Below are 14,709 nucleotides of genomic sequence, written 5' to 3' on the forward strand. Positions count from 1 at the left end.
CGAGAGAGTACTTTGTACTAATAACTTCAATGCAGCTTTTCAAAATCAAGCCACACGCCTCCTCGCAGGTCTGTAAGGACTCCGATGGGCTCGAATTCGTTATCCTTGCGGGTCTTGGGATTGACTCGGACATTGAAATTGGAGAGGATCTCCACAATGGCTGCCTTTACCTGAACTGTCGCGAAACGCATGCCTGTGGGGAAAACGTCAATAATATTTTTCCAAGGACAATATATCCTTTTACTAACCAATACAGATTCGAGGACCATCTGCGAACCCCATAAAAACACCACTTTCCCGATACTTTTTGGCGGCATCCGGCTCCATGAAGCGATCCGGCTTAAAAGCCTGTGGATCTGGGAAGTAGTCCTCGTCCTGCATAAAGCAATAAAGGGGCACAATGACGGTGGTGCCCTTGTCTACCACAAAGTTGGGGCCATCCTTGTTGGGCAACTCAATGGTCTCGGTGCAGAGCCTGCTGGAGGTGGAGGAGGGCGGAAAAAGGCGAATAGATTCTGAAGGGTTGTGTGTTAGTAACAAGGACATTCCATTTTCTTCCAGACTTGAACTCACCCTGCATACAGGCATCTAAAAATGGCAAGTTGTTGATCTCGTCAAAGGGAATGATGCCTTTCCGCAGACGCGGTAGAATCTCCTCTCGCAGGCGCTGCTGTGCCTCCTGATGGCGCCCCAGGAGCAGCAACATGTGGGCCAGTACCCCACCCGTCGTCTCTATGCCACCGAGCAGAAAGGACATCATGCGGGTCAGAAGCTGTCGGGTGTCCAGGTCCTTCTTCTCGGCCAGCTGCATGATGTACTCGAGCAAGTCCGTCCGCTGGAACTTCTTATCATCGGCCATTTGAGATCGACGTGCCTCTATCGCTCTGGCCATCAGCCCTTGGAAAAACTGCTCCACGTGCCTCGGGACAAAGGAGACTTTGATCAGGTGGCTCAGCAGGGGAAAGGAGCTGACCAGCATGGAGGATCGTATAAAGGACCAAGGCTGCACAAACATTTCCTTGATGTAGGACATGACCGGTGTGGGGCTGTCCGAGAAGCTTTCGGCGCTGAGGCCCAAAACAGAATCGGTAACCATTTCGGAGGTAAAACGGAGACTTAACTAGAAGTATTAGTTGTTTATTTTATTATTAATAGAAATAATTTTTATTAAACATTTTTTTAGTATATTTTCTACTTACATCCTTGGCATCAACTCCATTAGTTCCCAAGGATCCAAGGCGTATCTGCTTGGTGATCCATTCACTCATTTTTTGGCAAACATTATTTGTGACAGGATACACTGTTTTTATCTAGATTTATCATATTTTAAGGGATTTTTATAATTATTTTTTATCACTCTTAAAAATTAATCAAACTCACCCTTCCCATTGTGAGGCCAGGAGTAACCTCCGCCCGACGGTCCTTCCAATCTTTTCCAGTCAGGGAAAAAGGATTATTGGCGAATATATAGTCCGATTTTTCGTCCAAAAATTTGGCCACCTCGTTGTCATGAAAGCTCCGGAAATCAGCCACAAAAACACGACGAGCCAGTTCTGGATTTATTATCAGCAATTGCGGAAGTCGACCACCGAAAAGACCCACCGCATCGTATTTTTCCTTGTACTGACTAAAAAAAATTAAATAAAAATATTTTATGTTAAGCTTCTATTAATTTTAAACTTTAAACATAAATTTTGTTAAATTTTTCTCTTTAAAAACACTAATATTAAGACTAATGATAACCACTCACTTGTACACATTAATCAGACCATACAAAGGATGTCTTTTAAACATTGAAAAATTCGTAAATATCGAAAGGACTTTGGGCGAAGGACCCGGCACTTTTCGCTTGATCCAGTAATCAAAGTTCCATGTCATGAACTTGTAGAAGAGACCGATGGCCACCAGGCCGAGGATTAAGGAAGTTATAGCCATTTTCGATCACAATTCAATTGGCATTCGTGATTTCCAAAGGCAGAAAACATTCTGAGCCGAATTGGCTTTCTTAGGAGCTTATAAAGTGCGTGATCATGCATTATATGCGCTATGTAGCCATATAATAGTTATCTGACCATATGTACCATCTGCCATATCTCGCACGAGCCAAAAATCAGTAATCTAATCCCGGGGGGGATTAGTGACCATTAAATTGAAGTTTGGAAAGCTTATAAATCATAATTTATTAAACATGGAGATTAATTTGAGTCCTTGCCTTTAATTGATACTATTAATGAATTGATATTTCTACATTATTTAAGAAGTACTTTATCAATTATTAAAATCAATTAATGAAGGTTGATATGAACCAATTAAAAAATAGAGTCTCATCTACTTATAAAAAAAATTCGCACACCGAAGTTGCCACAGAAACCATAATCAGTTGCACAAATCTTGATAAGAAATCCAAATAACTATACCATTTAGATCAATGTCTGCATACAAACACTTAGAGTTATTCTTTAAATTCCTTTTTTAAGCTTTTGTGGAAAATAAGGATTTAAAATGTAAAAGTTTCAACAGGATTCTACTTTCAACAGAAAATAAAGTAAGTATTTTAAATTAAAATTAAAACAAAACTAGAATTTGTTTATATAATAATAACATAAATATATAAAACAAATAAATTAAAGCTTAACTTTCAAATTTAAAAAAAGTTTCCTTTTTTCGAAATAATTCAGCATATGAATCTAAGCTTTTGAATCCTTGAATCACAAATAAGGGGGGGCTGAAATGGTAATTACTTGAAATTTAATGGGTAAAAAAAATAGGTTAGGCTTAAAATCTAGCAACTAATTATTCTGTTTACAATTATTTAAATTTAAAATACCTTTAAAAAACTTTTCAAAATTTGAAACTCTATTAAGTCGGTATTCTACATAGTAGGTAGTATTTTGAAAAATACCAAATCGCTGGTATTTTCACATACTTTTCCAACAGGTCACATTATTGCAAATTTTCGCGCGTTTTGTTGTTTACTACGGGACTTTGTGAAATTAATTTAAAAAACCCTATTCCTGATCAATAAAAGCCAAACAAAATGAATGATTCTTGTAAGTAAAAGATTCCTCCTAAAATGAAGCAAATTATCAACTGTTTTAAACTATTTCTAGTTGGAGACTTCAATGCCACCCAGACAGCACCAGCTGGAGCCGCCAGCAGTCAAAAGGGAGAGGTTGGTAAAATAATGAGTATTTTAGGAATAAATTATTCATATTTCTAAACATTTACTATTAGGGAATAGTCCCCTTGGTCGTGAAACAGATTGTGGACGCCCCTGAGGGGAACATCGAGATGTTTGGCATGCAGTATGCGATGGCCTGTGTGGTGGGAATTGTACGAAACATCGAGACTTCTTCAACGAAGATTACCTACACCTTGGAGGACCACAGCGGCAGGATCGATGCGCACTACTGGTTGGAAGAAGGCGACACTCTCAAGGCTCCCGAAGTGATGGTCAACAACTACGTTAAGGTGTACGGTACAACCCGGTCCCAGGCTGGCCAAAAGACACTAATGGTCTTTAAGCTGCTGCCCATTTTGGATCCCAATGAAGTGTGCACCCACCTCCTGGAAGTGCTCAATGCCCGCTACAAGGCGGAGGACTACCAGAGCAAGGGTGGAGCAACTGGTGGTACCTCATATGGAGGAGCGGGCTCCATCGCCGACTTCACAGCTTCGCAGAGCAACGCCATTGTCAGCGGATTGGATCCCAAGCAGCAGGCTGTATTCCAGGCCATAAAGGGCAATGTCTCAGAGGAGGGAATCAGTCGCAAGGAGCTTAAGGCCAAGTTCTCCCACATCAGCAGTTCCGAATTAAAGTAAGAAAATGATGAAATAATTATAGTTTAAGTTTCTTTTCTAATTATACTCTTTTTTTCCAGCAATATTTTGGACTTTATGATCTCTGAGGGTCACATTTACTCCAGTATTGATGCAGATCATTTTATATGTACAATGTAATCTATGTTCCAATAATGTAACAAAAGAATTAAATTTATTAAGTTTTTTAAAAATGTATGTTTTAAGAATGTGACCATTCTTCGAGGAATCTGGTTGCAAACGAACTCGAACATGGTTCGAAGGCAAAAAGTTATCGATGTTTTACCATCTCTATTTGATGGTCAGCTTTATTTTGGTTTCGTTTAAAAGTTCATCGGAAGCCGGCTCGGCAACTCGTCTTATCAACTATCCCTTATCAATGAATTAAATTTTAATAATCAAGCCTAGTCTAACCTAAGAATAAGAAGAATAAGTATAAAGTCGAACAAAAGCAACAGCAAACACAATGAACAAGCACCAAAACTCAAATAAGGTGCACTGTCTGCTCCTGTTGGCGTTCTTTCTGGGATGCTTCGGTAAGTTATAGTGCCAAATATTTAATGATAAATTGGGTAAGTGGGCTTAAGCGAATGCCAGGCACGTAGAAAGTGGTTAAGTAAGGTTGAATGAACTGTTTACGGTGGCGTTTAAGCCCACACATACACTCAAAATATTGGTAACAACAATGAAGACCACAAAGAAAGAAAATGGAGAGAACTTTTATCTGACACACATTCCTAATGGAGCAGCTGATTTTGGACTGTGGAACCAAAAGCTGTGAAAAATTATAAATTTTGAAGGTCAATGTGCTAATAATTAACTTTATTTTTAGTCCAAGAACCTTAGTTTTATCTCAGAATTTAAAAATCCCTCCTCCATCCAACTTTTTTCTTATCAACACACAAAGTATTTAAAATTATAAGGGTGCCACCCACTGTGCAGGGCCACTTGTTGATAACCTCAGCCCATGCTGATTATTGTGTGCCTCTGCTTCTGGGTGAAAGTTATAGCAATTCAATGGACTAATGACGTGTTCCAATCTCATTTCAGCCGAAGGAAGTGTTTTTTTGGTTTCCCCCCAGAGCCAGCAGATCTTCAAGCTACAAAATCAAGTGAATCTTCAGGATGCAGGGAAGGAATCCAGCTCCCAGGAGACAGGCTACTTGTTTGAAACGCTTCTGCATGTAAATTCGATTTGGAGCCGACAGGAAGATCAGTTACTGGAGATCTTTATCAGCGAAAGTCGAGTGCTGGCTTCGGGAAAGGATCGTTCCATCACAGCCATTCCGGACAGACCCTTCTACGTTAGTCTAGTTAAGGGGCAGCCTGATAAGGTTATCGCGCATACAGGCAAAGATCAATCGATTCTGAACTTGGAACGTGGCATCGCCTCGCTCCTGCAGTTGAGATTAGATGGACCAGTCGAAGAGGAACTGGATGTTTCTGGCCTTTGTCGCGTGGCCTACAATGTTAAATCATCCACGAAGATTGAGAAAACGAAACGAGATTGTGCCCTCTGGGATCTAAGGGTTAACTATCATCCCGAGGAAGCCCTAGGAGTTACCCAGCAATCAAATGCACTCAACAGCTACGAACTATCGTCAGATGGATCTCTCCTTAAAGCCGAATCTGTGGAGGAACACCGCCTCACTCTGACAGCCAAGCCGGATGTGGGAAGCTTGATAAAGAGTACTCTTACCCTCCAACATGTGTCCCAGGGACCAGAGGACGTGAAGCAGCTGAGTCTGGACACTTTAGATGCAGCCATCGAAAGCCTGCTGGAATGGAATCGTGTCTTCCAACTGGAATCCGATGTCGATGGACTAATCAGCGCGCTTAAAGAGCAAACTGTAAGGAATAATGAGATAAATTTTCAAATAAATGGTATAAGCCCTTTATTTTTAGCTCCAAGAACAGCTAAAGGCCTCGCTGGAAGAACTGCAATCTGTTGATGTTGGAAAATCATCACTAGCACTAGCTTATGTCAAGCTAATCCCTCTGGCTCGCATTGCCAATCAGGAACAAATCTTGGAGCTACTCAAAGAGCACTCGGAACTGTTGCCGCAGTTGGTGGATTTGTTGGGTGCTGCCCAGACGTTCGATGCCCACAATGCCACCTTCAGTTTTCTTTACAAAGAAGCAGAGACCACAGACGAACAGTTGGACCTGCTGGAGAAGTACTTGCAGTCGTTGGCGGTGGCCACCCATCCGGAAAGGATGATCGTTGAACACTTGATGGTCTTCCTTCAGTTGGAAGACATCAAAAAAAGGGAAAAACTGGTGGATAGCATCATTCAAACCCTGGCCTCTTTAACTCGTCAGAGTGAATTCGATGTAAATGATCCTTTGTTGGAGAAAGTGCGCGCCTTCCTCCTCCAAGGACTGACTTCGAAGGAGCCTACCTTGTATATCCGGGCATTGCAGAATCTCCGAGACCCAGTAACCATCGAACCCCTGCTGGATCAGGCACAGAGTCGCGAGGAGCCCAACCTATCGGTGGCTGCTCTCCACGCTCTGAAAGCATTCCCAGTTAGCACTTTTAATTCCTCGCATCGCCAGCAGTTTGAGGGAATTTTCTATCAGCGGCGACGCCGTTTCGATAGCTCCGCTCGTACCCTGGCTTTGGACATTATCCTTTCGCTGAGACCTAGCCAGGAGCAGTTGGGACATCTCTTGGACTACTTGGCCTCTACCGATCGTCAGTTCGAGATCAAGACCTATGTGCTGCAGAAGCTCAGAATGTTGGCCGAACAGTGCCCGAGATTCAGGGCATTATTCAAGACGGAGTTGGTTAAACGCAGTCGCGTCAACAATTACAATGTCCTGGGACAGAAGGGTAATTATATATACATTTTTGAAAGAATTTCAGTTAATACATTTATGCCTTTCTTCAGGTCTCACCACAGTGCTTGCCCGCCAGCTTTCCCTCTCACCCTCCTTCAATGAATCCCTGCTGAGCACCCAGGAGGTGTACCAGGGCATCTTGAAGCGCGGTTCTGTGGAATTCCTGTTGCATGCAGGTCGCGCCCAAGCCAGCAGCTTTAAACTGGGAATCTACACCGCCGGACTGGCCTCCATGGTGGGCGATGGCGATTCTGATGATGGCACGGATAATATTCCGGCCGATGATGTATTGGGTGGCGAGGACTCTATTACCGCCGGCATGGAGATCAGCGTTCAGGGCTCCCAGCTTCGGCCCTTGGTCTTTTTCAATGGAAATACCGAGCTGATGGGTCATGTGTGGGGCGGCACTGCCTCAGACCAGACGCCCGCATACCAGGCTACAACTTTGGCCCAAGATCACGAGCACTATATCGTTCTGGCATCGGGAGCCACTCTCCATTGGCAAATTTTGGGAGCTAGAAGTGTGGATCTTAATGGCAAAGTCAACTTCAGTCTGTGGAATCGTAATGCCCAGACGGAGATCCAACAAAAGTAAGGAAGAGGAATCATCTCTCATAAAAATAGGTATAACCTTATGTTTATTTTAGTACTGGAAGTGCTGTTCTTGGGCATGTGGCTGTTGGATTCACATATGCCAAGTTGGTCCAGGACTTTACCCTCACCCACGAACCTAAGCTGAGCCTGGAGGCGCATCTGGACTTTTACAGCGGCATTAAACTCTGTATGAAACTGCAGCGCCCAGAGCAACTGCTCAAGTAAGACCCTAAAATATATTTCTACCATATCGTTTGTAATAAATATTATCTTTTTTCAGGCAAACAAGCATTCGTTCCGTTTTCCTGCAGGCCGTGGAACGACCTTATGCCAAACATGTGCGCTCTACTCTGTCCCATAAAACTGCGGGCTGCACTTTCGCCCTCAACCAAAAGAACAATGAGATGTGCAACGTAATATTTAGTGATGAATAGAGATTTATCAAGAGATTCGTCTTAAATTCCACACAAAATGAGATTCAAGCAAAGGCTTCTAGTAATGAATCTATATAAACTTTAAACCTATGTGAAACTCACAGAGATTAAGACTCGAAATAGTTGTAAACTCAAACGAACAAAGATTAAACTTTCTAACATTTTTTAAGCTGCAAATTGGATTTATTTTTAAAAATATTTGAATAATGGCGGGCAGAGTAGTTTTTCAAAACCAAATTTTTTGGTATTATTTTAGTATATAATAAGTCCCATCTCTAACTTTCATCTCTAAGCCAAATTATCGAATTCCACAACACTTTCAAATACCACGGCGTGCTTCTTCTTAAACCCGCGGCGTTAATTGCAAAAAAGTAAATAACAATTGTGAAATCATCAATAAAATAGCTTCGGAATGCAAAGTAAAATCGAGCAGAAGGAAAACGTGCGTGCCTAGGAACACGGTAATTCTGCAAGGAAGCCGTGCGAATAATTAGGCCAACAACTGCTTCTTCTTTTTGGGAGCATTAGAAGAGGAGGCCCGTCCTCTCACACACACGCACTGCACACACACACACACTTGTGGATGGAGGAGCCAATACAAACGTATTATCGAAATACCCAATTGTCGTGCGAAATATAAATAGTCTTATTTACCAATTTAAAGCGGGGCGCTAATCCGTGTTTACATGCCAATAAATCGATAATATTGTCACCCATTTGGCGTACAAAAAGCGTTAACTAAATCTATAATTAAGTACTTAGCAGATTACTTAAGTAATTTAATAATTTTTGTTGTACACAATATTTTTCTTGCCTTTTTTGGCACGAACACATGCACACAATTGGAGTGAGCGGGAGAGAGAGATCAAAAGAGAGGGAGTTGTTGTTGTTGTTTGGCTATGTGACGTGTTCCGTTTATTTGTAGACGTTTGTGATAGTGTGTGTTTGGGAATTTCTGTTGCGTGAAGTTGCAATAAATAAAATAAAATAATAAAAGAACCTTCTATAGAGTATGATCTCTCGACTAAAGGATACCTGGTTTAAAGATCATCCCAAAAAATCCCCTGTCCCTATCGGTAAGGGGGTGGGGGGTATAAGGGGGTGTCCCTATCGTATTATCCCTCTCAGAACCAACACTCTCCTCTACGGAACATACCCTAATTCTTTGCGATCGATAGTATTTAAAACCACGTGTAAAAAAATTATCTTTATCTGCATCTAGCTTAGATAAAAAATAGAAAAAAATTGCAGATTAAGAGTATAAGTTTGCTGAAATAAAAATTACCAAAAATCAAAGTCCTAAATAGACGCTTTTAACATAAATTAACCGGCGAAAATTAGCATTTGTATTTATCATTATCGCACCCATACATAAACAGAGATTCCACAAGAAACAAGAGTGTAAAATGAGGAGAGTAATGTTTACATAGAAATGCGTTCTCTCAGGTAGTTCTCTTTTTATCGTGCGATCGTGTGGGTTTCTTACAAAAGAAGTCCTAAATAGTCACCATAATGTAATGCCAGAGAAAGTTCTAAAAAGGTATTTTAATTAGAAAAATCTTCCTAAATATAACCCACAAACAAAGCCCATAATTATAGTAATTAGATATTTCGTAAATTTCTAGAAACTTCTTTGAAATTCCCCTTTTAGTGCATCCAAAGTGTATCTATTTGAATGTACACCACTGTCAGTGGGCCATCTCTAGCTCCCACACACACTTGCGCACTCAGCGGGCGCTCTCTTGCCCAGTCTCCCGAGCTCCCACTTTGGTAACGGTATCACGCGCCCAGCTCGGTACGTTCCAATTGGATTTCAACTCTCGCAGCGAAAAGTCGACGTCGCTCCGCAGATCCGCAGCTCCATCAGTACTCTCGTTCCCGCTTTCAGTCACTGTGTGTGTGTGTGAGTGCGTACGTGTGTGTGTGTAAAGGCCAAAAGCGCCCCGTCGCCTCTCCCGCGCCACACCCCCGCGAACAACGCGACGACCGCGGCAGGCAGTAGAAATATATATTCGAAAAAAAAAGAAAAAAATCGTCCTCTTTTTTAGAATCTACCTGTGAAAGTGAAAACGTGACAACCCGATAAACGAACGAGGCAAGCAAAACAAAAATCAGCAAGCAAGTGCATAAAAAACGACGACGACGCAGACGAGGCACAAGAACAAGTGCAGCAAATCAGAGGGCAATCCAAAGGCCCGAAAGAGAACCCAAAAAATAATCAACAAAAGAAGGGCAGAAACAGGAAAAAAAAAAACAGACCCCTGTCAGGTAAGTGTTCTTCCCCCCCACCCCACTATTGGCCAGAAATATCCATATAGTGGTCTAGGATCCTCTGATTCATTCTGATAACTTTGTGCAACTCACGGGTAATAGTCCCAAGTTTTGCATGAATCACAATGATTGTAAATTTTATTTTCTATTTTTAATATTTTATTTCAACTTTATAAGCCTTAAAAAGTGTACTTTTTTCCAGGTCTTCTGGTAGTGTGCCTCCTCATACGTAACTGATTAGATAGACCATTTTTTTTTCGTTCTAACCTTGCACAATTTATGACGGTGGGCTAGCATATTTTTTAGGTTTGATTATGGCTTTAAAAAAATGGTCTTATTTTTTGGGGGGTTTGGGGAGGGTGCTTCTATAAAAGTTTACAAGTGGCCTTAAATCTTAACTGAATAGGAAGATGGTTTGTTATTTATGGTATTTGTAAATTATATAAATATCTCTTATAGGGGAGGTGTTTTCCTAGAATTTCAGTTTGTAATTTTTTTCCAAGATACTTCCCCGAATGGTTGTTTAGATAAATATTTTATGTCAGTTCTATGAGTCACTCAGATATCCGAGATATCTCATTTTTCCCAACATTTGTTTAATTGTTAACCTAATATCGTAACTATTATATTACTGTTACAACTCGGCTTACTTTTTGGCGAAAAAATCAATTTGTTTGCTTCGCTATCTTATCTTTAATAGATTGCCCTAGAAACCAATATATATATCTCTGTATCTATATCTTTATTTTAATATTTTGTTGACTGGCAATGAACAAATTGTAGTTTTGGCCAAACCGTCTAGTTTGTCACTTAACTGAGTTCGATCGTTCACTCACGTGAGTCGAGGCGATTTATACAAAAAACCACTTTTCAAAACAGTCGTGCACTTTACAGATCCGGCAAGTCGTAGATAGAGAAAAAAAATTGAAATAAAACCAAAGCCGACAGACTGGAATCAGAATCAATCGATTTCAATAAGTCAGAGAGTCACAATCCATCTAACTGGGCATTTATCCATACGTCTGTCCATATCGCATATTTAAAGATTTGAGAGTACGTGCCTGGGCGACGACAACGTGATTTATGCGGTGATTCATGTCGATTATTGTCCAAGTGCAACTTGAAAGTGCCCACAGTGCTCTGAGATGGGTGGTTGGTTCATTGAACTCCCTAGCCATGATGGGCTTGGGTCTATCGACAGTAACCAACTAACCTAGTGAGGCAGTCCACCAACCCTTGTCAGGCAGGTGGCTTGAAAATCAATAATATTTTTGGTCTAAATTCGTACTGACTGGTGGTTGTTGTCATGGCTTCAAGATATCCAGATCACCTGACCGAATAAACCTCCTAAATATACATATATGAAACTTGGCGAAATTGAAAACCAACCCACATACACACTCATAACTCACACACGGTCGTAAATCCTAATCAAATTTATTAAGTAAATCAAGTACTAGCCGCGACTCGAGGGCGATATGTGTTAATGACAGAACCGCAGAGCGAAACAAAAATACGCCCACAACTCGATGGATATCCCAGTGCTCACATGAAGAGCAATTTAAGCGATATGAAAGCTACACATATGCTATATTATATATGTACGATATATAAATCCCTATATAGCTGGCATGTATTGTAGTTACTCGAGATACCAAAACAATCAATTTGTGGCTGACTTTGGATCTGAGTTTGTCGCGCGTTCGGTTCGGTAATTGTGCAAGTAATTTCATTGAGCCCGATCCGAGGGCACAACAACAACAAGTATGAAATAGAAATATTAAACATATGTCTGTGAAGGTATGGGACGATATCTATATATTGAATAAAAGTTAATAACCGGCCGGAGGGTAAATATTTTTACATTTCTCCCAGTATTACCTTGATTTTGGCCAACAAGGTGAGCCAGATACTGGAGTTTATATGGATATAGGTTGTAAATGAATAACAAGATCGGGTTGTAGCGTTATCAGAGGTATCCAGACCATGATTGGGCTTAGTTAGTTGTTCTTTTATCTCTCACTACCCTGAATTAGTTACATCTCTTGAGACTATATTTAACTGCTTATCCACTGGTATTTCGCTTTAAAAGTCTCCTAGGAATATCATTCTGTCCCTGGAGTGCATTGTGGTTCATTTCAGTACAACTGCCACAATTTCCATACTTGAGCTTGGGGCAGTGATGCGCCGCATTGTCACTCTTCATTCCGAGATAAGTTCAGATCGCTTGGAGACTTAGTTGCGGGGAATCACTGGAAAACATCCGGCCCCAGTTAAGGCAATCTACTAGAAGGCACTTGAAGAAAATAATATTATTTAAAATATTAGAGAATATTAGCTCAAAGTAAGGTGTTAGATCTCTAAGTTATTCCTTTAAAAATTCTTATTTTTAAGATCCTCTGATCTTTGATCCTTTTTCTCTGTGCATCTGAAACAGTTTTTGGCTCAACAATGGACTGCGTAGTTCGCCTTTTGCCCATTGTGCCTGGCATACAGGCGTTTATTTTATTAAACTCATTTGAATAAAGTGAATTATGCGCCGAGCAGACAGACAGGCGAACAAAAAAAAACGAATAAACAGCAAAAAAAGGTCCCCCAGTCGGTCGCCAGGTTCAGCAGCCCGCCAACGTTTAATTGAATTGAAAAACTGAACAAAAAAATTGAACCAGAACCAGACCAATCCAAAGCGATGGCCAGTTCTGGGTTGCATATTTTATGCTTGTTGTTTGGTTTTAGTTTCCCTTTCAGATTCAAAGAATTATTTCAATTATTTGCTCTTTTTCGTGGGGGCCCGGATTGGTGCAGATTTGTTTTAATTAATAATTTGGCTGCCAGCGGAAGTGTCAGTCAGGGTTGCTAATTATTCAGCATCTGCTTGGCTTTTACTTGAAATTCAAATGAAAATTCCTTAAAAGCAAGGTAATAGTTAAGGCAAAAGCTAAAAGACTTTTCACAGTCTTGTGCTAAAAGCTTAATTATCAGGGATTTATTATGGAAATTATAGGAGCCTCTAGGAAGGTAATAGTTTGGTAAATATTTCCATTACAAGCTCTTGCAATTGACGCACTTGGCCTGCACCTAAGACCTAAGACCAGCGTGTCTGGGAAATTAGCGAGTCTTTGTCTGCCTACGCATCCCATATTCCAAGCCATTTGGCGAACGTGATCGCACAATAAGAAGGCGGTATTAGGCGGATTAAGAAAGTTGACTACGCCCACCTGGCCACCCCAAACCCAACCACCCAACCGAAGAGTCAAAAGCGTAACTCGTGCCTAACCTAAAATGGGTATTGTATAATAAACGATACCGAATTACACACAAAAGTACACACAGAGTCAGATACACTACACTGGCACGCAAATGAACACGCTATAAATATTTAGAAACAAGCCTCCCATTGTTTACAAAACAAGAAAAAAATAAAACAAAACATTTCGCGAAAAAAGAGCCGATAAAGCAGCGAATCGATACGAAAAGCACGTGACGCTCGAACTCAGTCTTGAAATACTGTGAAATTCGCAGATCCATAGCTAACCCCAAGCTCAGAGCTCTCGAATATCAGCCGTTGAGTTGGTTGGAATGCTGAAAACAAGTGTGTATGGTGTGTGTTTGTGCTCTGAACTGAGTCACTTACACATTTTGGCAGAGTTTTGTTGGCGAAAATATGCCATATTGGTAGGTACTCCGATATATAAAAGTAAAAAATACATTATGATGCCATGATGATGGCATCGAACCGGTTACCGCGATCCCTGACCAGTCGGCTACTAATTCAATATCGACGAATGCACATCTACAGTAGGGGTTACATATATATTTAATCTCAAGTCATATAGCTATGATACTCTATATATATATTTCTACCCCGACTGATAGTTTACTGTCTTGACCATAGACTCTAGAGTAGCCTTTAGTTTGTAGTTTCTTTCTTATCTTAAGTACTACCAAAATATACCCCTGGTTGCTTATCAACTAATGTAGAAGTACAAGTAAGTTATAGCTCCGCCTATCTATCTTTTCGATGGAATTATAAATATTGCGAGTGCCATGAATATTTTATGCCGTCAGCACGCGCGTGTTTCAAGTCTGAATTTATATCACAAGCCCCAACTTTTGACATAATACGTTTTTATTTTATGATAAATGGATATGGATGGAGATACATTTAGAGAACTTGTACTTCCAGAGAACTTCTACTTCAATCTACTACAATCTTTCTGCAGAATTAAGCTATTAATACTTAAGCTTATCTCAAGGACTATATTGACTGCTAATCGGCCTTTAAATCGTTGCTAGTTATAGGAACTAAATTTTAAGAAATATTTTACCAAAATAGCCCCACTTAGGAGGTTGGGAAAGTACATATACTACCCCTTAAGAAATCATGTATTTAAACAACTTGAAAATATTCTTTGTGTGTTGCAATTGTAAACAAATATTAGCCCCCACTGTTTCTGGCTTGTGATGTACATTACTTTGTTATATAATAGCACTGTTCTTGGCCATTTCTGTAGTCGTTTTAGGGTCCATTAGCTGCCCCCGAGGCGACATATGGGAATGTCTATTAAATTGTCCATGTAATTAGCCATAATGTGAGTGCAACTGATGTCTTCATAAAAACTAGACACACTGACCAGGGCCCAGAAAGCGTCTATAATTTTGTAAATTTCGCCATATGGCCAGGATCAAATGAGTAATTATTTTGGCTTTATTTAATGTGATATTCGAGCGGCAATTTAACGGCCTG

At 40.5% G+C, this 14,709-nt stretch overlaps 4 protein-coding genes across 8 annotated transcripts in view; 3 read left to right on the forward strand and 1 right to left on the reverse strand.

The window, feature by feature from the left end:
* Nucleotides 1–26: 26 nt before the first annotated feature.
* LOC108119899 (probable cytochrome P450 28a5) lies at nt 27–1,935 on the reverse strand. The gene is made up of 6 exons (XM_017233314.3): nt 1,751–1,935; nt 1,381–1,627; nt 1,200–1,310; nt 574–1,120; nt 249–515; nt 27–193 (listed from the first exon to the last, which is right to left on the reverse strand). Exons 1-6 carry the CDS (start codon nt 1,933–1,935, stop codon nt 27–29), a joined length of 1,524 nt encoding a protein of 507 aa, XP_017088803.3.
* A 973-nt stretch (nt 1,936–2,908) lies between these two features.
* RPA2 (Replication protein A2) lies at nt 2,909–3,986 on the forward strand. Its single transcript, XM_017233410.3, has 4 exons — nt 2,909–3,050; nt 3,111–3,172; nt 3,235–3,818; nt 3,882–3,986. Exons 1-4 carry the CDS (start codon nt 3,038–3,040, stop codon nt 3,958–3,960), a joined length of 738 nt encoding a protein of 245 aa, XP_017088899.2. The 5' UTR covers nt 2,909–3,037; the 3' UTR covers nt 3,961–3,986.
* Nucleotides 3,987–4,124: 138 nt separating this feature from the next.
* Mtp (microsomal triacylglycerol transfer protein) lies at nt 4,125–7,868 on the forward strand. The gene is made up of 6 exons (XM_017233391.3): nt 4,125–4,355; nt 4,870–5,669; nt 5,725–6,655; nt 6,714–7,254; nt 7,311–7,478; nt 7,538–7,868. The coding sequence occupies exons 1-6, from the start codon at nt 4,286–4,288 to the stop codon at nt 7,689–7,691; spliced, it is 2,664 nt and encodes an 887-aa protein (XP_017088880.3). The 5' UTR covers nt 4,125–4,285; the 3' UTR covers nt 7,692–7,868.
* Nucleotides 7,869–8,001: 133 nt separating this feature from the next.
* Nucleotides 8,002–14,709, forward strand: part of sky (GTPase-activating protein skywalker) — a 34,323-nt gene continuing 27,615 nt past the window's right edge. For 4 of the 5 annotated variants that reach the window (XM_043211486.2, XM_070277713.1, XM_043211487.2 and 1 more), the window contains exons 1-2: nt 8,002–8,152; nt 9,740–9,959. The gene's annotated coding sequence lies outside the window, so the exon portion shown is untranslated. The remainder of the gene's footprint in view (nt 8,153–9,739; nt 9,960–14,709) is intronic. The other variant, XM_043211489.2, reaches the window with a different exon arrangement.

Source organism: Drosophila bipectinata, chromosome 2L (assembly GCF_030179905.1).
Source record: "Drosophila bipectinata strain 14024-0381.07 chromosome 2L, DbipHiC1v2, whole genome shotgun sequence".
In the NCBI taxonomy this organism is placed as follows: Eukaryota; Metazoa; Arthropoda; class Insecta; order Diptera; family Drosophilidae; genus Drosophila; species Drosophila bipectinata.

What these genes read in the sequence shown, in the direction of transcription:
- RPA2 (XM_017233410.3), top strand. An exon ending in CCAGCAGTCAAAAGGGAGAG is followed by an intron (nt 3,173 to 3,234) that starts GTTGGTAAAATA and finishes ATTTACTATTAG; the next exon opens with GGAATAGTCCCCTTGGTCGT. An exon ending in ATCAGCAGTTCCGAATTAAA is followed by an intron (nt 3,819 to 3,881) that starts GTAAGAAAATGA and finishes CTTTTTTTCCAG; the next exon opens with CAATATTTTGGACTTTATGA.
- LOC108119899 (XM_017233314.3), bottom strand. Translation starts at nt 1,935, where the DNA reads ATGGCTATAACTTCCTTAATCCTCGGCCTGGTGGCCATCGGTCTCTTC. An exon ending in TTTAGATGCCTGTATGCAGG is followed by an intron (nt 516 to 573) that starts GTGAGTTCAAGT and finishes ACAACCCTTCAG; the next exon opens with AATCTATTCGCCTTTTTCCG. An exon ending in TGGTCCTCGAATCTGTATTG is followed by an intron (nt 194 to 248) that starts GTTAGTAAAAGG and finishes TTTTCCCCACAG; the next exon opens with GCATGCGTTTCGCGACAGTT.
- Mtp (XM_017233391.3), top strand. Translation starts at nt 4,286, where the DNA reads ATGAACAAGCACCAAAACTCAAATAAGGTGCACTGTCTGCTCCTGTTG. An exon ending in GTTCTTTCTGGGATGCTTCG is followed by an intron (nt 4,356 to 4,869) that starts GTAAGTTATAGT and finishes ATCTCATTTCAG; the next exon opens with CCGAAGGAAGTGTTTTTTTG. An exon ending in CGCCCAGAGCAACTGCTCAA is followed by an intron (nt 7,479 to 7,537) that starts GTAAGACCCTAA and finishes ATCTTTTTTCAG; the next exon opens with GCAAACAAGCATTCGTTCCG.